Consider the following 25611-nt stretch of genomic DNA (forward strand, 5'->3'; position numbering starts at 1 on the left):
TTGCTCAGCGATGCAATGTGAACCTGACGACAAGAAAGCACACCTTTATTGTTATTGATCACAGAGCTTTAGAAACAACTTCATTTCCAGTCCACATTTTTAAGAATCTTTCAGTGACGACACAATTCCCGCTAGAGGCGATGCCTTTCGCAAATTATTTAGTCAGTTTTTTCACATCAACATTTTGGTATTCAACAACGGTCAACAACTAATCAGACGTTAACGATTTATTAAATAGAACTATTACACACTCCTGATAAAGACGTTAAACTACGTGAATTCTACTAGAACTCTCGACACTAAAATTTCATCTTCTTTATTTTGACATTTTCTATCAATCTGATGTTTTTTCGTCGACCCATTAACTAAAAGCAGGAGCTAAAAGCCATTAGCATTTGTTACAGCATACGTGCTCTCCGCCGTCTCTTTGTTGTGAGGTCTTGTGAATTAATCTACGACTAATTTATTGCCGGTCGGAGACAAAGCAGCGAACTAGGCGGCTTGGCACATAAGAATTCATTGCCCTTTCATCGTTTGCGTTTCTGTTTGTTCCCTACAAGTTGCAAACATACCAGTTTACAGCGCTAAGTTATTTATCATTAGTTTCCAATAAACTGTGATGAGATCGAAGACCAATGTTTATCATTCTTCAGACCTCCCCCAATAAAGATATTCCATCAGCTCGCGCGCGTTAGAATGATTTTTGATCATGACGGCGTGTGATTGGCGGGAAATTATCCACCATATCTCGAAGATCATAGATGTTATTGAACTTTGAACTACTACTTATCAGTGAAGTGCATCTAAATCGGTCGAGTTCACGAACTTAATAGCGCCTTGGCAGTGGCAGTTGCTTTGTTCTGACGAACGAGCATTCTAGTTGCCATGGTTACCCACAAAATCATCGACAGTAGTTGATAGTTCTCTAGGGCCTGAGTATCACCACTTTCCACGATACTGGGGAAATTTTGATTTGCTACTCCTTCATCAGTGCAAATGACAATTTTCTTTTACATCAGAAGAACTTTTTTACAGGACTTTTCTAAAAGTGAAATCGGATACAGCTGTTAGTATTTTTCAATTTCCCTCATGATCAGTTCTTGTGATTTCCGTGATATTTTTCCAGAAAGTCAGTCAGAAAGACTGCTGTTCGTGTTGATCTATACGACCTGTTTACTAAGCTTTTGAAATTTTTAATAGTTGGTGGGTTTTGCCTCGTGACAGACAGCTACCCAATGATTGCACAGAGCAATGCGGGCGGAAACTGATCGGAAGGAAAGTTATGAATTGAGCCGTAAACGGGTCTTCATTTACGTACTTAGCTAAACGGATTGCGTTAAGACAGCCTCTCATCTCTAAGATGTCCAACGTAACGTCTTTGTCTTCTACCAGGCTCGCAAATGCCCTTTCTTCCCGCAGTACCACTTTACAAGTGATAGAATCCACAGCTGTACTTCTTATAAACGTGTTTGCACTCGCCGGTAATGCCCTCCTTTACTTAGCTATCACAAGGAACCCCCGCCTTCGACGGAACACCACCAATCTATTCATATTGTCCCTGGCCTTTTCCGACATCCTCATGGCCTTGCTGTGCATGCCGTTCTCGGCTGGAGTCTTCATTCAAGGACGGTGGATTTACGGTCAGTTCGTCTGCCAGATTCAGGGGGTCGCTTTTTTCGTGTTGGCCTTCGTTTCCCTAGAAACTATGGCAGTAGTTGCAGTTAACCGCTTCGTCAATGTCACAAGACCAGCCGTTTATCGCCGGATTTTCACACGCAGAAGATCGCTCAAAATGATTATCTTCTTATGGCTTCTTTGTGTAGTTTACGTCGCCCTATTTGCTGGTTTAAAATGGCCAGCTTTTGTCTTCGACCCAGGGAAAACAATTTGTCATATCAAGATATCGGACCGCGCTTACAGAACAGCCTGGAATGTTATAACCATAGTTATTTTCGCGTTCCTACCAATGGCTACCCTGTTTCTTTGTTATTGGAGAGTTCTGAGGTCCGTTCGCCGGCATAACGCGGACACCCTCCGCTCGCTTCGCGCGTGCAGTCTACATGGTAACGCCCGTGTACTGGAAGACATTAAGATAAGTAAGCTTATCTTAGGCTTAATAGCTGGCTTTGCCTGCTGTTGGATTCCGTCATACGGAATCGCCTACACTAAACTGGCGTACCCTCCTATCGCTGAGCAGCGCCTACCTCAAACTCTGTGGGTGTTTTTGGTATTCAGCTCTAGCGCGATAAATTCCGTCATTTACGGAATTCTAAACCGAACTTTCCGTGCTGAGATTCTCAAGATGATTACTTGTCGCAGACGAGGAGACATCGCTACTGAAGACAAAGAAATGATTCATTTGTGAAGAAAGGGAACAGTACAGTAGTTATTGTTGTTAGTTGTGAGCTGTATGCAGCTGTTCAGCTCGTTAGGTTAGTTTCCCTTAATGTAAATGCGAGACTTCGCGAGAAGGCGAGACTAGCGCTCTTCTTTGCGAGCCCGAGATATTTTGACTTCTTCAATTTCCAGACCGAGACCTCTAAGTGTTTTAACTTTCAGGTTTTAAGACGTTTAGACGTCATAAAAAAAGAAACAAATTAAAATCGGTACTTCGAGACTTTTTCAGCCTTGCAAAAAAATAAAATCGAGACTTCGAGTTAGCCTTGTGAAAAAATCGAGACCTCGAGACATACACTGAACTGCTAAAAAACCGAGACTGCGAGACCCGTCAAATTAGACGAAAATTTTGCGAGAGCGATGGTTTTGAAAGGACCATTCGCCACTCCTCTCAATGAATAACAACATAATCCCACAAAGTACAAGATGTTTTCATTCTGTCCCGTTCTACTGAGAGAGAATAAAAGCCATACCAACTAAAATATCGCACACGAAATAGTGAATTTCCGATCGACCGATCGAGGAAAGCAGACAAACTAACATACCAGATTTTTATCTATACGTCAAGTTGGGTTGTTAGCTGCAATATTGTTTCTTTCAAGAACGTTCAACAATTCTGTTCAATTTACCAATGTAGGTCTTAGGTAACTTTCGCTTACTACAGATTCACGAGTTTACATGGAGGATGTTATTTTGGCATCGCCCAGTCCGTTGGCAATGTATATGGCAAGCCTAGTTTAACCCGGTTATCGGTAACAGACGGGGAAAAAGCTACAATTTTCTGATGACGCAAGGAGTCTTTTTCCGTGAAATAATAATAATAATAATAGTAATAATAATAAAATGTTCCAAGCCATTCAGCTGTCTTAAAGATTGATGCTATCCCCAACCTGTCTGCGAAATACAAACATGAAGCAATCTTATCTTGAAAAGGAAATGAAAATACTACTTCTATTTCCGTTAATTAGAACTTTTCAATTATACCAAAGTCAACATGGCGTCAATTTGTGCGTCACCCCTGATGCCATGTTGTGTCCGTTATTGCGCCTAGAAGTCTTAATTAGGTTAGGGAACTCTATTCAATTTAATTGCTTTGGATTCAAAGAGATGTTTTAGCGTTGTCGTCGTTCTCGTTTGAACAATCTATAGAAAAACGCTAGCAAAAACTTAATTTGCAATAAGCATGTTAACTAACGTTAGGACACCTCAGAGTTACCTTCGAAAGAAATCGGTAACGTTCGGTTTTGTTCGGGAATTCTCCGGCGGTGAAATTCAGAAATTGTCGGATATCTTCGGAACGTTTTCAGTATCTTCGATCGGAAGAGGCTGATAAACTTATGAGTCTTTTTTCAGTTCTCGCTAACAGGGCGAGGCCAGACGTAGGGGAAGAAACAGTATACGGGTGTTCTTGTAGTCAGTCGCTATGTGTTCTTGGGCCATTTTGGGAGTGAAGATTGGATACGAGAGCGGTCACAGCGCAGGGAGTCATTGGTTGGAACACGACCAGATAAGGGACGCCAAAGTTATCTTGTGCCTCTGTTTCAAAACGAGTCCTTCTGCAAAACCTTTCATATGAAAATGAGTTTGATTTGCATGAAAATGAACCTGTTGGAGGAACACATTTTCATGTGAACGGAATCGCAAAAAGAGGCAATAGGCAACTCGGAAATGGCCGCGTTTTGCATTCTTTCCCAGAACGCCCCTCTTACCATCCATACCACTCTCGAATCCAATCCTCTCTCACAGAAATAATAAAAATACTGCGGTTATAAATATGACAAAACAATGTGTGGAGCATTCAATTAAAATATATTCTCTGATTTCTTCTTCTAATGTATTTACAACATCTTATTTTGTTTCATCACGCGATCCGTGAGGTCCTTTAAATTACATTACAATTCCATAAAAACATCAAGAACAGCCGATATGATAAAGCACTTACTGACTGAGTATGGAGAGTATGACTAAATTATAAAGACTCATGGCTGTAACAGTATCCAGTCCATGCATCACACGGTTGCGCGCCAAAAATATTCCCGTTAAGACCTCCCTCTCAGTCAATACGTACCCGATATATATTTCAGTGTTGAAAAACTTCCAATCTGTGCTAATCAGAATAAATAATGTGATAAAAATTCAATAAAACTATTAGTAACTTGTTTAAATAAAACAACAGGCAAATTAAAACTACTAAATATACACTATTTCTAAAATTATTACATATCAAATCATAATCAATATTTTTAAAAATAATTTGGTCATAGTTTATTACAAATCCAGCCATGTGATTGACGCTTACATGGTGATTTCATCTCTGATCACGTGGGTTGACAAAAAAAGTAAAATTACAGTGAACTAGTTTTGGAGAACTTAACTTTTGTAAGACATGACCACGGCGTATTTCTAAAATTAAAACAATGCTGTCAAAGAAACTGGATAAAATTTAAGATTTAATTTTGTGTTTCTGTGATCACTTAAAACTATTATCAATAAAGATTTTTCACACGACAGGTCTGCTACTTGTCGCACATTCCTAATTCTTCGATATGGTCACGCATTCTGAGTTCTTACGACATGACCGCGTAGTCTCTTGGATATTGTCACGCATTCCCAGGTGACATGGCTTTATCTTTTAAATGCTGTAACATTTCCCAGTTTCTAAGACTCAGTCACGCACTGCCAGTTCTTTTCATGGTCACGCACTCTTGTAACGGTAATCATATTTTGCATGGCCATCGAATGGAACCTGGCGACCGTTAATAAGTGACTGTAAAAGCCACTCCAGTGAGACGATAGGAATCCCCAGACTCGCAGCGTGTTTGACGCTTTCAGGAAGCTTGTTATCCTCGCAGATAACAACATCGCAATGATAATCAACGCGGCTTGGAATTTTGGTGACCATCTTACATCCCGCAGCAAGCAAAACGCTGGACCAAGTGTCTTTAAACTGCTGACTCCCGTGAAGATGAACCTTATTGATAGCAAAACAAAAAGTAAAATAAATATATGGCAAATTACTCTCCACACTGCATTTTCCTGTGGACTCAAAACTCTCATAAGCGTAGATTTAGTTATGGTCCCAGCTACGTATGAACAGCACAGTTTTCCTCCTTTAGTGGGCACCTTTTCTGGTGGCTGTTTACTCATGGCAGGTACCGAAAGAAGAGGAAAATTTGACAGTTCGTGCCTCGTTCCCAGAGCCAGATGACTTCCAGCTACCGCTACAGGGGAATCCTTGTTTACAATATTTGCTTCATTAGCATAAGCAATTCAGTTTCTGATGGAACTACAAATAACTCAGTTCTGAATATTGAAAGGTTATAGTACGATTAACTCTGCCAATGAATATGAGCCTGATGTATTGAATACTTTTTGTGCAACACGTGTTTAAAAACTCAAAATTTTACAAAGAATGTATGAGCTCATTAGCGCTTTTGCCACCCAGAAATTTTGTAGTTTTTGAAAGACAATATCTCCTTGAATATTACACCCAAAGAGCTAAAATTTCACCACGTATTAAGTTTCACTAGCTCTTTAGCTGCCTGGAGTCAATTCATATCTAACATGTTTCCTTCTGTAAGCAAAGTCGTATGCAAATGAGCAAAAATGTAAACAATGACGTCAGCATGTATTCCCCTATGCGTGTTGGAGAAACAAGTGCAAATCCTGGCGAGTGGGAGTACCAGAGTGCACTCTAGAAAGTTGGCGCCACTGATGATCGTAGGGAGGGCTCAGCTTTCAGCGGTAGGACGTCTACTTCTTTGTTCCCAGGGTCTCCTTTATTTTCTTTCCCCTTTCCGCTCTCAAGAGTGGCGGGGAGAAATGCAACCATGGGAACGAGGTTGAAAAAACAAAAGCGCGCAACGCAACAACAAAACCATTTTCACACAAAACTATGTACGTGTGAGCTGAACTGTTTACTCAAGTAGCTTAAGGCCCGTCCACACTACACCGGAGAAATTTGAAAACGGAGGTTTCACTCTGAAAACGCATCAAATGCTTTCCCACCACACTGCGCCGGAGAAATTTGAAAACGCAACAATTACCGGACACTTTGGATTTGTGTTTCAGGAAAACTCGGGCAGAGAAATCTCACGATTATCGTGACGTCATCGTTTTCGAAAAACTCCTTTTTCAAAATGTTTTCCTTCAGCACTAAAACGCAAAGCCGGCGTATTCAAATTCCGCCGGTTTGAAGCACGTTTCCGAGAAGTTCTGTTTTCCTGAGATGACCCATGGGAGGTTGCCATGGTTACCCCCTTTATTTGCAGTTTTCCCACACTCGCTTGCCCATTGCCTGCTTTGCTGTCAATTGGCACCTACCCTTTATTTGAATATTGCTTATCGACAAGTTAACTGACTGGTTAGTGTGGACGGTGGGCCTAACCATAGAAATAAAGCTGCGTTTTCAAATTCTTGCGACGTAGTGTGGACAAGGCCTTAGATATCGCATTGGTTAGTGCTATGCTATGCTTTAGGTCCGAACACACGGTGAAACAACGCGGTTGCTCGCCATCATTGCTGCCTGTAACGTCACGTGAAAACAACAGGCCCTTTGCACGATCCGGTCACATGGTGCAAAATCACATATGCTGGGACGAAAGTTGCACAGTGGGACTTCCAAAACAAAGCAACTCGTACCAGTCCACCTTGACTCGCCTTTGTTTTGGAAGTCCCACGGTGCAACTTGCGTCCCAGCATGTGTGATTTTGTACCATGTGACCGGATCTTTCAAAGGGCTTATTACCTGAAAGAGTTGGTGTAACTTAGAAATAGACCCTTTGCACGATCCGGTCACATGGTGCAAAGAACGCAAGTTACACAGTGGGACTTCCAAAACAAAGGCGGGTCAAGGTGGACTGGTACGAGTTGTAGTCCCACTATGCAACTTGCGTCCCGGCATGTGTGATTTTGTACGATGTGACCGGATCGTGCAAAGGGCCTATTATTCGCAATGTTGCCGCGTGTCCGCGAGTTTAATTATTAACGGAAATCCACTCACCCGCATATCGCGTAAGATGTTTCTGCGTGGCCGACACTCCACTATTCCGCCTTCCTCTAAGCTTTCCCCTGCAGGAAGTAGATATCTCTTGTAGTCCAGACGACGATCACACGTGCAGGAGTCATTAATCCACACGTGCGACACACAAGGAATTCCAGAGGCCAGGGACTGGAAATACTTTTGAGTCCGCTGGTGTGTGTGCGAGATGAGGAAGCACTCCGTGCTAGAGATCTGGGATTGAGAAAATGACGACAGCACGACGCCGCCTCCGGCCTCGATCTGGCGTTTGAGATGGTCGCGATTGAACTCGATTCTCTCTGATTCGCTATCCGATTCCTCGGGTTCGTTTTTGTCCCTACCTACACCAGTCACTAGAAAAGCTAACCCCGCAAATATGTTTCTGTTGCCAGGCAGACAAGGTGATTCAACGGTGTCTTCTTTTCCGCTCATCTGTTTACGAGGCGAACGTCGCGTCGGAGCGGCGAACGGTTCATTGACTGTCGGCTTTGCAGGTGATTTTGCGCTGTACGACGACGACAGCCCTCTTTTAACTGGTCGTCTTTTGCTCGCAGCGGCAGCGTGTTGCTCATCAGAACTCGATTCACTTTCAGCAATCCTATGTCCCGCTCGTCTCGCTTGTGCTTTGACCTTATGCGATGACTTGTGTGTAGACTTGGGCGTTATGTCAGTGCTCGCAGTCGCAGCTTTTGTTAGTCTAGGACTCTCGTGCGTTGAGGCACGAGCAGCATTCTTTCCCCGAGCCCTCTCCTCACTTGAAGTGTCACTTGTGTCTTTAGAGCTTGTACTTCCCGACTTCGTGATGTTGTGCATACTTGCCCCACTACTTGCAGCGCTTCCCTCCTTCCTCCTCAAGCTATGAGCACCAATACTGATGCTTGAGCCACTCGTAACATTAACGGAACTCTCGCTCGACAGAATGACCGCAGCTTGCGGTTCTGATAAAATAACTCTACTTCGAGGATACCGGCTAATTGCGCCACTCTGGGTTTGTATCTCGTAACCGCGTGAATTTCCTTCTCGATAATGGCCGACGATGACTCCTTCCTCGTAAAAGTCATCCTCATCATTCCCTTGAGCCATGACACTTTGCCCCGCAGGAAGTAAATCTTTGATGATGAGGTTTTCCCTCGGTATCCTTCGTTTATCACCGTCATCAAATGTGACCAAGTACCGGCCGTTCTTGTACTGCTTTGTAGTGATTACTCCTGGATAGAAGTAACTGTCCAGCCACTTGGCCAACACGCGGGTTCCAGGTGTCAGAGATAAATCACTTGATGAGCTGCGTTTGAGATCTGCTTCCTCTTCCACAACGGGCATGGTGGCCTGTCTAGTAACCGCAGGGGTTTCTTCAACTGTGGGCTCATCCCTTCTCTGATGGTCTTCGCCTATTCCATTTCCTGAATCATCCGAGCCTCTATCAGAACCACTCTTCTCAGATGTTGTCATGGCTAGTTGCTTGGTTGATGTCCTTCCAACTGATTTAGACGCAGACCTGGTGGTAACTAGCGATTTACCATTCTTAATTCGAGGAGAGCTTCTGCTTTGCTGTTGGTGCTCTTGCTGTTTTGGTGACTTTGAAGACAGCGTCAGACGCGAGCCATCGACAAGATCATGTACCTGTTCCTCCTCTTCCTCCTTGTTTTCGATTTGTGGTGCCAAGTCTTCTTCCCAGGTTAAGACCTCGACCACTTCGCCGGACTCCTTACCGACGACGCTGACTGTAACCACTCGTTGGACTTGAGTCGTTACTGTGGTAATAGTACGCATGTGAGTGATTTGCTTGTATTGCTTCGGTTCTTCCTCCTCCTTTCGCGCCCGTTTTGACCGTTCTACTGGTAGGTCGCTCTCAGATGATTCACCGCTTTCTTGACGCCCACGTTTGCCGCCAACTCCTTCTTGCAAAGAAGTAGGTTTTGATGTTCCTTCTTCCTCTCTGCGATCCTCAACTGATTGGTCGTTGGACAAGCTTGGGCCCTCAACAATTCTGTAAGTTGATGCATCACGAGTTTTAGTATTGCTATCGTCCTCCTCTCTTGACCTAATCTCTTTTCCTCGCGTCCCTCGAGGAGATCCCCTTCTTGGCTTTTTTCTTACTGGTTCAGGCGCCTCATCTTCGGCGGTAAACGCAAACGGATCGTTGTCTTTTTCCACGTGTACTTCTCTTTTCTTACTTTTTGCGATGGCCTCTCGAGCGTGACTGAATATTGATCGCGAGGGCTCAGAGGCACTGGGCTGGAGAAGGCCTGATCTGCCCGGCGTCGTGGAAATCGGAAGGGCAGGCTCGAAGTGAAAGACTGGTTCTGAACTTTCTGAGTCACTAAATGGGGAACCGTGACGCGGCATAGACACTGTGAGGGACTGGGGCCTAATCTGATCCAAAGAACCTGATGGAGCTACAAAGAAAATAAATCTGCGTAAACGAGTGGTATAAAACTCAAAAAATAATAAAACCTGCGCGTTATGCCATTTTAGGCGATTAAGTTACATACAAAAGTGGTCTAATGGGGTGTTGTCTTGAATTTAGCACGAAACAAGTTTAGATCTCAAATTTGTTTCACAAAAAAGTCGGGCAAACTTTTGTCAAATTCTTTTCTTCTCTTGAAAAAAATACGTTGATAATTCATTACAATTTGTCGCAAATTCCAATAGCACCTCTTAAAAATCAAATGAAACTTCTAAAATGGAAGTTGAAACTATAGAAGAACAAAAAATTGATTGAAAGCCAATGAGATTCACAGATGGTAAAGTCAAGTTGGAGAATTTCACCATCTGCCAATAACGTCTCTAAGAGGGTATAATTATCAACCATTGGAAGGCAAGCTCGAGGTTCCTATTAACGTAGAAACCTAGAGTGGACTGTCTAAAGACCGACCTATCTATAAACCCCCCAAAATATATTCTTTTAAGAAACTCCAAAAAAACATGAAACCACTTTTAAACCTGACAAGCTCCCGGTGCCGTCTGTCGATAATAGATGGCCCGTTTGTCACCAAATAAGATAGCAAATTCACCTGATACATAACGATTCTGTGGGTTACGCTAAATGAAGAAAGGGGAGCGCTTGGTCTAAAACTAAAAGTCCAAATCATACCTTGACTGGACATGCCCGGCGTCTCTGTTACCACAGGCAGAACTACATCCGGGATAGTACTGCGTCTACTGCTCCTCTCCTCTGAGTCCGGAGTGTCGTAACGAACGGGTCTTATGGGGGGTGGGGTGGCAGACATTAACGGTTTCAGCGGCTCTTTTGGTAAAGAAAAATGAAACCCAGTGGCAGATTCGCTTGAGGTTTCGGAAAATATTGCCACCGGAAGCCGCGGTTTTGTCGGTCTCCTTGCGGGAATGTCTTTTTCAGGTGTACTTAACTGTTCTTTTTCAAGTTCGACGCGCCCACTTTCCTCGCTGGGAGCACCTCCCCCAGAATTTTCAGCCAAGAGGAGATTTTCAGGAGTTGTTACGATAGGATCAGTGGAAGGGTGGGAATCTTCCCCTATGGGAACTTTGTTGAAGGACATACCATCTCTGTCTGCAAGATTTTCAGGTAAGTCGCCAGACATCTCCACATTCTGCTTTTCTGGATTTAGCTTTCTATTTCCATCCTCTGGAGCATGAAACACTTTAGACTGTGGCTGCACCAACGGAGCCAAGATCGACTGACTGCTTGAGTCTTGTTTCGTCAGTGACGCCACCTCTTCCTTTTGAATTAGTTCAGCAGGCTTGTCCTCTCTGGCGTCATCTGCCGGCTCAACAACAATCACCTCCTGGTGCAATTCCTGTGAAAGTAAGCCTACATGTCCACCAAAAGAGGTTGCACATTCGAGAGTTGAATGACAAGCTGTGCATACATTTTAGTACATCATGATGCAGAAGATCTACCGGGCAACTCTTTTTTAAACTTAAAACAATCTGTTGGTCAGTCCTTGGCGTTTCAGTAGCAAGGAGTGACTTACAGTGTTTTTAATTTCCACTGGATGGGATCCTAGCCCATCATAGGGTTACCACCAGCATTAAATTTCTCTTTGCAATTCTTACATTTTCAACATGCAGTTGACTCCCGATAACTCGAACCCTCGCCAACTCGAACCTCCCGCTAATCGAAGTAATTTTCATTTCCCTTCAGGCCATTTTCTATGTAAATTTACCCTCAATAACTCGAACTTCCGATAACTCGAACCTTTTACTGTTTCCCCTGAAGGTTCGAGTTGTCGGGAGTCGACTGTACTTTCATTTTCAGCATCCTGAAGAATTGCCGAGCCCAAAACGTCTTGTTTATGCTATTAAACTATTGGACATTTTTAAGAGCTTTTTCAGTCTTATTTGTAGTAAACTGTCCTTAGACCAGATACATATGGGTTAAGACTTCACTACATGAGTAAAGTGGACTCAGGATACAGTTTTAATTAGCTCAGGATTACCTCATCAATCACCTCCATTGCAGTTGGTACCTGGTTGTCCGTGTCTGTTTGTGACTGGGTCAGGTGTAGAGAGAATGGCACCACTATGTCCTGAGAATCTTCAGCCATGTTTTCTTCTTCTACCATTGGCTGATCAGCTGATTTATCTGTTACAACATTACAAAGCTATTACTACCGCTCACTCTTGCCAGACCCAGAACTGACAACTTTTGATTCTCCCCCATAAGTACAATAAGACACTATCCCTAGTTGACGATTTTCTTTTTACTTTGTAAGCAGTATGCTGACTGCCACCCACCCACCCCTCTCCAAAGAGGAGGTACTTTGCTGCATTCAGTAGGAGAGCAGGAATGGTCATCTAGATCTCGGACCTACATGCATGATCACCTTCCTCCACTCAGATTTAAATCATCTTATTACATAGCATTTTTGAAACGACTAAATACAGTGAAACCCTGTTAATCCAGTCACCAACAGGCCACAAAAATATGGCAGTATTAATGGGGTACCCTATTTAAGGAGTTCTTTGAATGAGAAAATGACTGACTGAGCTTTTGATTGGGCTAAAATAAAGTGGCCGTAATAATGAGGTGGCCATATTAATGGCATGACTGCAAGACAGGGCTGCCCTGTTCTGGGGTTGGATGGGCGATATTTTGTGACACTTCTTTTTGAGAGCTTTCACAGGATTTGTAGAACCTAGGTCACATGATATTTGCAACTTCATGATACAGACCAAAGATTCCAGACAAAAAAGTTACAACAACCAAAAAAAAATGTGGCTAAATGTAATTTAGGCTAAGTTAAACATGAGACAATGCTGGCCAGCAGTATCTCCCAGGGTTTTGGTGTGGGGTGGCCGGGGGTTTCGTGCAGGGGCACCACATGGTTTACAGTTAAGCTTCAGATGTCAAGTCATTCCGTGTTTGTTATCGCTATCGGGTAGTTCTCACGGTGCTTTTCTTCCCGGCTCATCCCTCCCTCTAGTCATGGTAAGTATGTGGGAAGTATCTGTGTTTCCACTGTTTTTCAGTGTGACGGTGCCAGTTGGGTGGTTGCCGCTCACAGGGTTGTCATGGTTACCCTATGCGTTTGGCTCGGTGGCACTCGTGGCTTCACCCTCCTTTTAGGCACCACTCCCCAAGCTCATCTATTGTGGATGAGTGTAATACATAAGAATACATAAAAAACCTGAAATATCCTGCTGTTCTTGTGTAACAACTGGACAGAACATATCTTCACTCAACACGGGTTGTGTGGGACCTGGGATTAACACAGGACTTTCCTCTGTTCCTTTACCATTTCCATCATCTGGTTTAAAGGGATCTATTGCAAGAGATGATGGAGAAAGTGACAACTGGTTCCCTTGTGGTGCTTCCTTGGGACATTCTGCCTTGGAGATAAGAGGCACAGCTTCACTATTCTCGAAAAAACTCACATCCACTACTTGTACAGATTGTTGTTTGTTGGAATTAGATGCCTGCATCACAGCTTCTGCCTTTGTGCCTTGGGAACCTGAACTGCTGGAAACAAGTGCACTAACAACTGACTGCCACTGCTGCACCTGAGGTTGTGGCTCACCCCTAAATTGATCATCCCCTGATGACCCTTGTGATGAACTGGTACTCGATGATGACTTCTTTTCGTCGGTACCACTGCCTTGCTGGTGAACCTCTTGCTGTTGTTTTTGTTGCCATTGAGGTAACACCACTACCTCATCATCTGATGTCTCCTTGAATTTGAGGGGTGCAGGCCTCTCAAAATGTTTGTCTTGGTTCTCTGACAAATCAAATGACTGTACTAATTCTGCTGCGGCTCTTGATATCTCTGATGGTTCCCGATCAGCACTCAGTCTGTTACCCCCTGATTGAGCTACCTCATGACCCTCTTCAGTCTGCCTTTGAGAAGAACCCTTCTCAGTGTTGTTCTCTTTCCCACAGGAACTAAATAAATTGAAAATAAAATTACTCATATTTGCAAACATTAAATGTAGTTCAACCCCTATATCTACAGCCAACCTTGGGAAAATGGATAGTGGTCACTTAAAGGGGGCTGACCACTTAATAGAGGCTAAAACAATAGGAAATCCCTCATTGGGACTTTGAATACTGGTCGCCTAGTAGGGGTGGCCATTTAATAGGTGGCCACTAAATAGGGGTTTGACTGTATTTATTAAATGCATTAACTATTTAGTACAATTTACACATCACTTTCCTTTTATTTTCCTTTGTCTTGCACTCATTATCAAACAGGTTTGAAAAATCGCAAATTAAACAAAATTGTTATGTTAAATTTAACATTGTGTAGTTCCAGAAAATATCCATACCTCCTGCATGGAAGGGATTTTTCCTAACACCTCCCCACCCCTCTGGAAATTCCAGTTAAGCTTCATACATTTCTTTAAATTTCTTGGTCTCATAGAACCCCCCATCCCCCAGGAAATTCCAATCCCTTCTATGGGGGGGAGTATGGATATTTTCTGGAACCGCACAATACAGCCACCCTTTAGGAAATGGATAGTGGACACTTAAAGGGGGCAAACAATAGGAAATCCCTCATTGGAACTTTGAGTACTAGTTGCCTAATAGGGGAGGCCATTCAATAGGTGACCGCTTACCAGTAATAGGGGTTTGACTGTATTTATTAAATGCATTAATCATTTATTACAATTTACACATCACTTTCCTTTTATTTTCCTTTGTCTTGCACTCATTATCAAACAGGTTCGAAAAATCATAAATTAAACAAACTTGTTATGTTAAATTTAACACAATAATGTTTAATGATAAAATTTATTTTTCTTGTATAAAAATGTTTTCCACTGCTTATGTTTTGTGTAGTCTGAGATTATTCCCACTCAAAACAGAAGGCCAAACAAAGTTACAAAACTCAAATCAAAATTCTTGCTTATCCTGGGTTAGCTTAATCAGCTTTGAACAACCTGGTCCAGGAGCTCTGCTTTGAGGCTTGGCTAAATCTATTTATTAGTGTGAAGTTTATAGTGAAGTCTGAATTAACTATTAAGATGTTAAAGAACTTTAATTGTAATGCATGCTTGAAAAAGACGGTTGAATTTCAGCCACCTCTTCTGTAAATGAAATGAGGCAGCTGAAATCTCTCAGTCCATTTCACTAACAAAATAGCCGATTAACCTTATAATTTTTCATGTACTCCTTCATTACTTCAAAAGCACTGGCTATTACAGAACCACACCCAGTTTGCTATTAACAAGCATGGTTGAGAAGTTGAAATCAGGTCTATGGCAAATCAAGTCCAGGTAGCTTGTGGATACATGTAGAGCTTGACTTGAATTCATGACCTATGGATTTCATGTCCACTCTGCCACGCTGCCTCTTCCTCTTGCATACATGTAACTGGGTGTTTTTTGTCTTCTCCAGTAAATTGCCCAGTTTTGGTATAATTTATAACTAGCCATCTGAAAATAACTTTGGGCTCATGCATGTTTATTGAAATGAGGTGGCAGCCCCTATCAGCCTGGTGGTTTTTCTAGAGGTCTCCTTGTCCTGTCTAAGTTAGAGCAGTTTTTAATGGACCTTTTCAGCAATACAGCAGCCAGTTAGAGTTCTATTGTCTCAAATAGCTATTATGGGATGCTTGAGGGGCAAATACATATTAATTTACCCCCTAAGCATCCCACAATAATTATTGGAAACAAAAAAATTCAAAATGGCCGTCTTACCCCCTGAAAAGGTCCATTCAGTGTCTTATAACCAAAACCAAACCAATTACTTACCAATTAGATTTGTCAGCCAATCTCAAACCATAATAACACCAAACCAAAGTAATCGCCTGATTTCTTTTGACACTCAATTGAAAATTGATATAATGTAATAATAAATACTGTTAATAGCGGAGCTCCGGCGGCCTGAAGGGCTGCCAAGCGGAGCCCCATACTCATATAGGAGAGAAAAGGAAACCCATGAGTTGATTTTCTCATGGTCATCATGGCTAGCGGTATTGCTCGTGGGCGCGTACGCACAACGGCGACGATGACGGAGTCGCGCAACATGGCCACCATACTCCAAATAATAGGTTGACAGAGACATGCAGTCTTGGTTTACCGTGTACTTCTTTGATATTGGACATCCATGTTATGATCAATTGACACCTGTCAAAACAAGGTATCCGCTGACCAGTATCACGTGACCATATCGCGGGCTCAAGTTTACAGCTTATCAAGGTCGCATGTTTTTTTGAAGTTGACCGCTGACCAAGTGCTGGTTTTCGATTGGATTGCGGGCTCATCTCAGGTTAACTTATTGAAAACAGGGCAGGATTGTTCGGAAGCCGGTTAACGCTAACCAAGGATTAAAAGTTAACCGAATTATAACTTTTTTTTCTATACAAATGTTTTTTGGCTGCTTTGTTTTGTGTATACAGTGATTATTAAAGCTCAAAACAGAAGGCCAAACAATATACAGAGAACCGCGCCGCAAAGCTACAAAACTGAAATCAAAATTCTACCTTTCTCCTGGGTTATTTGACTCTGAACAACGTGGCCCAGGAGCTACGCTTTTAGGCTGGCCTAAATCTATATATTAGCCCTTTCTTTCATTACCTGCTGGTTTTCTCTTCTGCTTGCTCCTCCTCACTAGCAGTGGGAGAAGATGGATCCAAAGCTGGAATTGAGTTGTACACTTCTGGTGAAGGTGACACCTTATCAGATGATGAGGATGATGTCTCTCTGACACTTGGCTCTCCAGAGAACTGCAAGCTCTTAAATGCAATATTGTCAATTGGTGTCCCCTGGGAGGGAGGGGTATAAAGAAAGTGACCACCTTCCACGGGTGTTGACGTCCGCTGCTTAGTGGTAAGGACTTTCTTGTAGAGTGATTTCTCATGGGGATTTTCCTGAGATCTGCTTTGTCCATCCACTGGAGTCGATCGGAGTTGTGGAGAAAAGTTCAAGTGAGATAAATCTGATGTCTTGCCTCTTTCCTGGTGGCCTTGAGAAGAAGCGAACAAGTCTTCTTGTGAAGAACATACTTCAGATTCTTCCTTATCACTTTGTTCCTCCTGCACACTAACCAACTTGTAGCCAGTGACTTTGCTGTGTATTTTCTCCTGATCTTTACTGCCAGCACTGGTGCTGCTGCTATCGCTTGTTGACTGCGTCCGAAGCATTGGATGAAGTGGAAGGTGTTTACGTACTTCTGGGGATACAGGGAAGCTGCTTCCACTTGATAGACTTGATAGATCTCCATGGTAACTACTACTGCTGATAGTTGATCCTTGTTCAGATTTATGTCCTATGCATTAAAGACATCAGAGTTCAGAGGTAAATGATGTACCAAAACATACTAAATGTATAATGAACTACATGTCGTTTAGCTCAACTGACATGTGGATATGGTAGGCCCCGGGCTTATTCTTGTTCAGAAGCCTTTGTCGATCACTTATATTTGCGACTGAAAACTTTTTTTTCGCCAAGTTGCCAGCCAGGCAAGTATGTCATCAAGTAAGTCAGATGACATACTTGCCCTGGCAAATTTTTACGTGCCCTTTCAATAGGAAAGAACGGGGACTGAACAACATGTCAAATGGAAAGTTTACTTTTTTATCATTTTCATGTGACCAGTCTCCCAGAACATCATGTCCGTAGTTGTGGCTGTCAGTGGACACAGAAAATCAGTGGTTGACAAAATGAAAATTGAGCCTGCAATGATTTCATCCCTGGAGAATACCACATTATCCAATATGACTGGGACCAAAATCACGATGATTTTATCGTGAAGGAAAGCTGCAAATCTTTCTCTGTTTTCTAAAAGTCCAAATGGAAGCAGAATGCAGGGAACTCATAAGAAACTTTAAGAAATGTTTTTTTTTTTTCTGGTAGAGTCAAACTAAACTCTATAGTTGTCATATTGTTTGGTCATCCTTATTATTTTTCAGTCATCTCAGACTACCAGATGACTGCAAACATGGATCCCTGATACAAGACTACTCTGTGTTAACACTCAGTACCCCTCAGTAGCACTGAGATGTAACTGAGCCATCAAATGCATAATGACATCAAAAACAAAGCAAGTTCAACAATCATAGCTAAATCATTGAATGAACAACAAAAGTTTTAAATTAACTGCAAAAAAAACAAAACAAAAAAAACAATTTGTCTACTTCTAAGAGGTGATAGTTGAATTAGCTTTCACAGCCTGATCACCTTTAAATAGGAAACGATGAGAGGAGAAATTTGAATTCTTGATTTCCAGTAGCTAAGTGCCTATGAAGGTTGGGTGATTAACACAAGTCTTACCTATACTAGAAGAGCTTGTTGACTTTCTCTCTTCTTCCATCGGGGCTGTGGATGCTTCACTTACATCAGCACCAACATCTCTCCCTTCCCCCACAATACCAGTTGATGCTTGGCTATAGTTATCACTAGATTCATGCATGCTACCTCCACTGCCATGACTGGTGTCTGCACCCGACAGTGGTGCATCTTGCACAACCTGCACCACAAACTTCTGTCCTTTCCACTGGTCATTATTAGTGACAACAGCTTCGGGGCGAATCAACCTTGGAATAGTATCACTTGATGATGATGAAGATGGTTCCTCTGAATGAGGCGATTCTTCTTCATTTGTACTGGGATCCTGGCCATTGTTCTCATTATCATCTTCATCATCACCACCACCCCCATCACCTCCACCACCACCCCCACCATTATCACCACCACCACCCCCACCATTATCACCACCACCACCCCCACCATTATCCCCACCACCACCACCACCTCTGTCGTCATCACCGCCACTACCATGACCTCCCTCCCCCGGCTGGTCCCCATCCCCCTGTTCCCGACTTGGATCCCCTTCTTCCTTTCCATAACCCTCTCCGCCAGCCGTAGGACAACTTAGAGCAACAGGATGTCGAGGAACAGACGAATCATTCCTCGAATTACAAGCTGAAGAGTCAGTTCTGTTCGACAATCGAAAGATCGGCAGCCGCTTTATGATCGATAAATGCTGATCGCTGTCAGATCGGCCCAGTTGCCGCGATTCATCGGCCTGGGAATTCTCAACCAAAAAGCAAGGAGGGCTAACATCAAATTCTTCCGGACTGAAATCCATTCTACGTTCACGAACATAACAATAACAATGAAAACAATTTCTTCGTAGAATCAAACCGAACCGCGCTTCATTTGCCTGGGCTCGTAACATCCCATGGCTCCTTGCAAACTCAATCCTCAGCTCGCGAAGACTTTTGGGAAGGCCTCTTTCCAAGATGGCGTTTCGCGTGGCACTTAGGAGATTTGGTGAGCAATAATGTTATATTGCCGTTACTGCAATTGGTTATCCTTTAGATGTAATCATTTGGCACGTTATCAGCCATAGTAGGAAATTCATTTGTTATTCAACTGGTTAGCTATTAGTGTAATTTTCTTGCAAAATACATGTACAGTATGGGGCCCAGTTCTCGGCCACAAAAAACGTAAACTTGTATTTGTTACCTTGGAATAGCCGTAAGGACTTAACATTTCACGCATATCTAGCTTCAGCATTCAGTTTACACATGTAGAGCTATCGAATGCTCAACGCTGTTTTCTCCCGAGTAATAACGAAAATGGAGGTTTCGTTCGTGGGCCCAGTTATCTCCCAGCGGGCCCAGCTCTCGGCCACAAAAGAGTGCACGCGATTCCTCAGAATGAACAACGCTTTATTACCATTTTTTGTTGTTAAATCACTTATAAGGCTTGTGTTTTGATATTTCGATCACAAATTATCCTTAAAGAGCTTTGTTTCATGTTAGAAAAGGAAGTTTTTTGCACACCTAGTTTTTCTCTTAAGTGCAGTCAAGCGACGCTAAAAAAGAGTTGGGTATTTAAAACGGGGTTAAGTCAGAGCTCATAGTTTTCAGCATGCCACCCCATTACAGCTTTACTTTTACAACTGACTTGACACGAATACTCCACACAAAACTATGAGCGCTTTTAGTGTTGAAGGCGAGCAGGGTGGCCCAGAATAGGCAAATACGCAAAAGTACTAAGGAAATATTGAGGGGTGAATTTAGGTCAAAGAATTAAACAGGCCAGGAAAAGTTTATATTTAACAGATAGCTTTATCACTCTACATCCTTTATGCAAAGAATTGGCTCATTTGGGCTTTCTAGACAGACAAAATATAAACTTGAATTAAACCATGTAATTTGAGTAGCTGTAAACAAACACGTTTTCGGGGAAACCAAATTCACCTACCTTCGCGTCACCTCAACGTGCTCACAGAAAAACTTGGCAGAATGGAAGACAAGGAATCAAGCTGCCTTTGGAAACAATTGCCTTTTATTCAGATTTGTGGCGCAAAAAATAAACGCTGAACAAAAAGTGGCTGAGAACTGGGCGCGGCCAAGAACTGGGCCCCACACTGTACATGTCTGCACTGACTGGATTCTGGACAGAGGCCTATAAACCTCCAGTTTCCAGATCGATAGTATACTCAAAGAAGATATTTACCTTTGGAGACTGTACCTTATAGCTAGAAGTATATATACACAAGGGCTTTTGTCCATTATGTTTTGGTTGGCTAATTTAAGGTATTACCTTTACTGGTAAATGAAAGCACTAGTTTCCAAAAGCCATTGAACAAAATGAATTATTTTGCTATTTCTGCCACAGTTACAGCAATAATGAAACAATGTTATAGCTTATGCAGTTGTAGTTTCCTGCACAGATGGTTCGAATTATAAACTCTTAATCACTCACATTCTACCAACACTCATAACTCGAGGATTTAATGGCAGACAGCATGTTCTCTCCAGATTCCCTTTCACACGCACTAATGGGTAAACGCTACAACTGTGTAACAGAGGGAGACCGGGTAGCCTGCAACAGCGCTTTCATTAGAAGCCGGCTACTGCTGGAGCTCTGGCAGCTGTGAGTCATTGAGTCACCAGCTACTTGGCTGTGTTTGTTGACAAAAACTTCAAAAATATAACTCTTGCAATATTTACTGCCTACCTATTTCTCAGTTCAAATAAACTGATAAAATATTTCTTACATTTGCCTTGAATGTTCATGTATATAAAAGCGTACACATCCATCAAATGCAAATGCAAATTGCAAAACAGTCAGCCATTTTCAGCAGTATCGTAATAAAATTTAACCTTGCTTTTAAACTATTACCATGTGGTCGGTTGAGAAAAGATGGCAGCAAAGTGCACACCCATATACAGTCTGGACAGACTGATTTGTTTACGTTCTTTTGAAAGCAAAACAGGTACTTTGAATAAATTTCTTTGACTTCTGAATTGTTCTTTTATAAACCTATTGTGTTCTTCTTTGCTTACGGATGAATATCAATTGCACAAAACGAAATGCTTCATTCCAATGATGAAATTTCGCCAGTCAACCCAACTGATTCCAAAACTATACTGTCTGAAGTCGCAGATAAGGCCTCGCCATCTTTGCAATTTTTGGAAAGTCGTGAGCCACACAAAGGGCCATCAATTGAAGTAATGAAAGACTTTATTTGTTCATTGTTTGGAAATTCATTCCACAAGCCTGTTCACAGTTTTTACACTTGCAGAAATTTGTGAAGGAAGCCGATGCACTTCGATAACCCAGACAGAGATAAATCATTTACGGGCAGTGAGCGAAAAAGATTGGTTCCAGCATATATTCATCATTGACTTTGCTAACTTTGATGGCCAGAAAGCTGGAAATCTTATTTCCAAGAGTTTAAACTTCAAAATTTTCTGGGGAAACATGCCCCCAGACCCCCCCCCCCCCCCCCTAGCAAAGGTTATATATCCTGAGCCTCCTACCTTTATACTGGCAGACATCTACTTCAAATGTTACTGAAAGCACTGTGCAAGCCAATCTACACTCCGCAACTTTGCCACTCAGCTTGTAATTGCCTAATGTAACTTTTAGTGTAACACCCCATGCACTGTTTTGTCCAGCTTGTCTCATAATGGTACAGCAAAACTGCAAAACAAGAAACACAGACATTGCTTGTTGTAACAGCACCTTATAGATCCAGTAAATGTTTTTGACCTTCTCATCTTCATGTTGATCGATCAGCAACTGGCTAACTTCAGCCCACCAATCACTCAGTGCTTCTCAGAAATGACCTGTTTGGTACATGTACATTTTAAAAGGCAGGGGCTAATGAATTGTCTGCTCACATTCTTATTATTCCTGAAGGACTCAGCTTAGAGCAAGTGGGAATTCGTCACAACTATACTGGTACCAGGAAAAATCTTTTGATTGACAAAAATACCAAGCTTATTTGTCAGGGATTTACTGGGAAACAGGTGAGAAGTAGTTTACATAGAGGACAAAATACCAGCTCTTCCATTTGTTACATAGCACAATTTACCTAAGACAAGAATTGAATCTCATGTTCAGCAGTGTAGAACTGATGATCCACCTTAGTGTTCACAATATAGATTCCTGGATATTGTATCCAGAACATTTTTGTACACTGATTTGTATCAAATATTTTTACTAACAAAAATAATTTGGTTTAATATATTATACAAGGTTAAATTTAATCCAAGCAGTTAATGACTAAATCTTTTTAAAGTTACATGTACAATTTTTGTTCTGAATGAGGTTTCTTGTGCATTTCTTTCTGAGTTTTGAATAGTATTTTGCAAGGTTTTTATGTTGTAGTTTTCTTTGTGCAGACTGTTATTTAGCTGTGACATTGTTATGTTGATTTTCTAATGTGTGCTTTATTTTAACTAGGGGACTTTTCACAGTGAACAATCCATTGCTTATGGAACACAGATGGTTGGAGGTGTGTCACCAGGGAAAGGTGGCCAGACACACTTGGGGCTTCCAGTATTTGACAGTGTAAAAGAGGTAATAAAAATATTCATGATAGCTTAGCGCTTTACATGCAACGTGAATGATGAATGTTGAACACTTGTCTCTTCAGGCTAAGGATGCTACTGGTGCTGATGCTACAGTGGTGTATGTGCCACCCCCATATGCTGCCGCTGCTGTTTTAGAAGCAATTGACGCTGAAATTGGTTTAATTGTATGCATAACAGAGGGAATACCCCAACAAGATATGGTCAAAATCAAACACACATTAGAACGACAGGAAAAAAGCAGAATGGTTGGTCCCAATTGTCCTGGAATCATCAAGGTTGGTAGACAAACAATTCATAAGAATAAGTTTACTGTTTATTAAGTAATGTTTAAATTATTCAATATTGCAGGTAATTTCTTGCCATTTTTGGGTTCTAATTTGTAAATTTGTTGCCTTGCAGCCAGGACAGTGTAAAATTGGTATTATGCCTGGGCACATTCACAAACCGGGAAAAATAGGTTGGTATATAACCAATGAAACTGAATTAAATTGTGTTTCTATTTCTTCCAGCACTTAGCTAATTAGGTCCTCCTTATTTTGCTACTCTGCCTGGCTTAGAATAATCAAGAAAGTACGAGTTACAGGTGTGTTTTTGTTGCTAAAGCAAGTGAGACTTTTTTGTTTGTCTGTTAAAGGTATTGTTTCAAGATCAGGAACTCTAACATACGAAGCTGTTCATCAAACGACAGAGGTTGGGCTTGGACAATCTCTTTGTATAGGTAAGAAGCAAAGTTCAAAATAGATCCTATTTTGCAATCTTCATTTTTCTTTACATTTTCATGGTGGAGTTTGAATTCTAAACAAAATGTAAACAACAATAATGTTGAGTATCAGTTTTGCAGCAATAAATTATTGTCCAACACTTCTAACAGTGCCATTTATACATCTTACCTGCAGGAATTGGTGGAGACCCTTTCAATGGTACAAACTTCATGGATTGTTTAGATGTTTTCTTACAAGATCCAGAGACGGAAGGTTTGATTTGTGTTACACAATCATTATGCTCTGTCTTTTCATTGACTACCATGTTCCCTGTAAAATCTGGACCCACTTTACTCTTACTGGCAATTTAATTATTGTTTATAAGTGATATTTCCAAAGAATGATCTGATTAACACTTTCATTTCTTGTTACATTATCAATACAGGGCTGTCATTATGTTTTGATTCACCTGCAGCCTTGATCTTCACACCCGTAACAAATTTGTAACTTGATGGTTGAATTGTATCAACTACAGGCAAGTTCACCCATAACATTTAGAGCCCAGTCAGCCGTCACAGATCTTATGGGTTATGGCCCTTATTAACAGCCCTGCAGCAAGTACAAATTATGAAAAAAACAGTCAGTACAGAGAGCTTGACTCTGATATGTTTTGTTTCACTGTAGGCATCATCCTGATTGGTGAGATTGGAGGTGGCGCTGAGGAAAGAGCAGCAGAGTATCTTCAACTGCATAACACAGGCGAGAATGCCAAGCCTGTGGTATCATTCATTGCTGGAGTCACGGCACCTCCTGGAAGGAGAATGGGTCAGGATTACAAGATATTTTGGTTGTTTATTTTTAGTCACTTTTTAAAATCATTTTTTATTTATAGGCATCCAATGTGTACAGACGGCTTGGCAGAGATAGTCTTGTGCACATATTGTGGTATTGTGCAATGTGTATTTAAAAATCAGTTTGTAATGAAATTAACAGTATTGTGTTATACCACTGTAGGTCATGCTGGTGCAATTATTGCTGCTGGTAGAGGAACTGCTGAACATAAGGTAGTCAAAGGAAAAATGGAACTCGTACATGTCCTGTGTGTTGCATGTTTTATGCCTCATGGGTGTAGGCTTATCTACATTACAACTATAATGATGAAGTTTTTGTTTCAGATTAAAGCTTTAAGAGATGCAGGTGTCAGGGTGACTTCATCTCCAGCTCAAATGGGTTCCACACTGAAAAAGGTAATGTAATGCTGACATGTACATTGTTAATAAAGTGGCAAACAGAAAAAGGAAAACTTGAAAAGATCAATGTGAAAAACATCTTTCTCAAGTAGAATTTACACGACTGTAAGTTGGTTTGAGGTAATTTAGAACCTGTGTCCATTTTACACATGTTCAGACCACCTGTGTTAAAAGGTTGTATGCACAGCTGACTGTATTTTTCAAAATGCTAACAAATTTGCATGCAGTTTTTCAGCAGAGCAGGCCAATTTTAAAGAGCTCATTGCATGGTGAAATGTTTATTTTGCCGAGAGCTACGACAGGTTGAATCGCCTAAAATAGCGTGGATCATGAACCTTACGACAAAAAAATTGAAAATTGTTGTAAATGTCTTTGTAAAATAAATATTCTTCTTTTCAGGTTTTTGAAGAGCGACACAATGCTGAGAAGATGTAATAAGTGATTCATTCCTCTTTTTAATCATATCTTTGCTCAAAAGACTTGCTTTTATTGATTCGACGCGTTTGTGATTTCTTTGCGTGACACACTGCATAGACTTGTTTACAGGTGTCATGCATGGTGTTTAAGTCACATAACCGTCGAGGAATGTGTTACTATTGTATCATCAAGACGACAGACTGAAAACAAATTTTGTATGAGCTCTATTGCTTAACACTTGATATATTGAAGACGGGAGTGAAAATGAATTTAAAGGTGCTTTTTTATTGAGGAAGGACACCTTTTCTGTTATTACCTAATATCAAAGGAGTATCTGGTGTTATCTGTTCTGGTTTACAAAACTACCTTCTGTATCAAAAGTAATTGTCTGTCCGTCAATTCCGCTGGGCGAATCAATTATTTCTTTGTATGCATCCAATTCATTTAAAGAATTGGTTGCTCTAAGTGTACAGTTATGTCTTGTATTCAGGAACTGCTAATTCTTTAACAGTACAGACTCCAGTCAGTTAGAGAGGAAGCTGACCAATAAACCTATATGTACTGTTTTA

General features: G+C 41.5%; 3 protein-coding genes across 4 annotated transcripts; 2 read left to right on the top strand and 1 right to left on the bottom strand.

The window, feature by feature from the left end:
* Positions 1-75: 75 nt before the first annotated feature.
* LOC110045799 (G protein-coupled receptor 161B-like) lies at positions 76-3257 on the top strand. The gene has a single exon (XM_020751429.2). The coding sequence runs from the start codon at positions 1361-1363 to the stop codon at positions 2363-2365; it is 1005 nt and encodes a 334-aa protein (XP_020607088.2). The 5' UTR covers positions 76-1360; the 3' UTR covers positions 2366-3257.
* Positions 3258-4187: 930 nt separating this feature from the next.
* LOC110045798 (uncharacterized) lies at positions 4188-19016 on the bottom strand. Of its 2 annotated transcripts, none has more exons than XM_089293045.1 (7): positions 18110-19016; positions 16415-17105; positions 13027-13778; positions 11836-11981; positions 10938-11193; positions 7400-9813; positions 4188-5368 (listed from the first exon to the last, which is right to left on the bottom strand). In XM_089293045.1, the coding sequence occupies exons 1-7, from the start codon at positions 19014-19016 to the stop codon at positions 5093-5095; spliced, it is 5442 nt and encodes a 1813-aa protein (XP_089149171.1). In that variant the 3' UTR covers positions 4188-5092. The 2 variants fall into 2 exon arrangements, with proteins under 2 accessions (XP_089149171.1, XP_020607087.2); XM_020751428.2 differs by having other exon boundaries at positions 10512-11193.
* A 4-nt stretch (positions 19017-19020) lies between these two features.
* LOC110045800 (succinate--CoA ligase [ADP/GDP-forming] subunit alpha, mitochondrial-like) lies at positions 19021-25611 on the top strand. The gene is made up of 11 exons (XM_020751430.2): positions 19021-19111; positions 21998-22107; positions 22544-22660; positions 22737-22949; positions 23074-23131; positions 23309-23392; positions 23571-23648; positions 24060-24200; positions 24390-24439; positions 24551-24622; positions 25025-25611. The coding sequence occupies exons 1-11, from the start codon at positions 19081-19083 to the stop codon at positions 25058-25060; spliced, it is 990 nt and encodes a 329-aa protein (XP_020607089.1). The 5' UTR covers positions 19021-19080; the 3' UTR covers positions 25061-25611.

This window comes from Orbicella faveolata, unplaced genomic scaffold (genome assembly GCF_042242905.1).
Source record: "Orbicella faveolata isolate gen_17 unplaced genomic scaffold, um_ofav_v1 contig_1, whole genome shotgun sequence".
Taxonomy (NCBI): Eukaryota; Metazoa; Cnidaria; class Anthozoa; order Scleractinia; family Merulinidae; genus Orbicella; species Orbicella faveolata.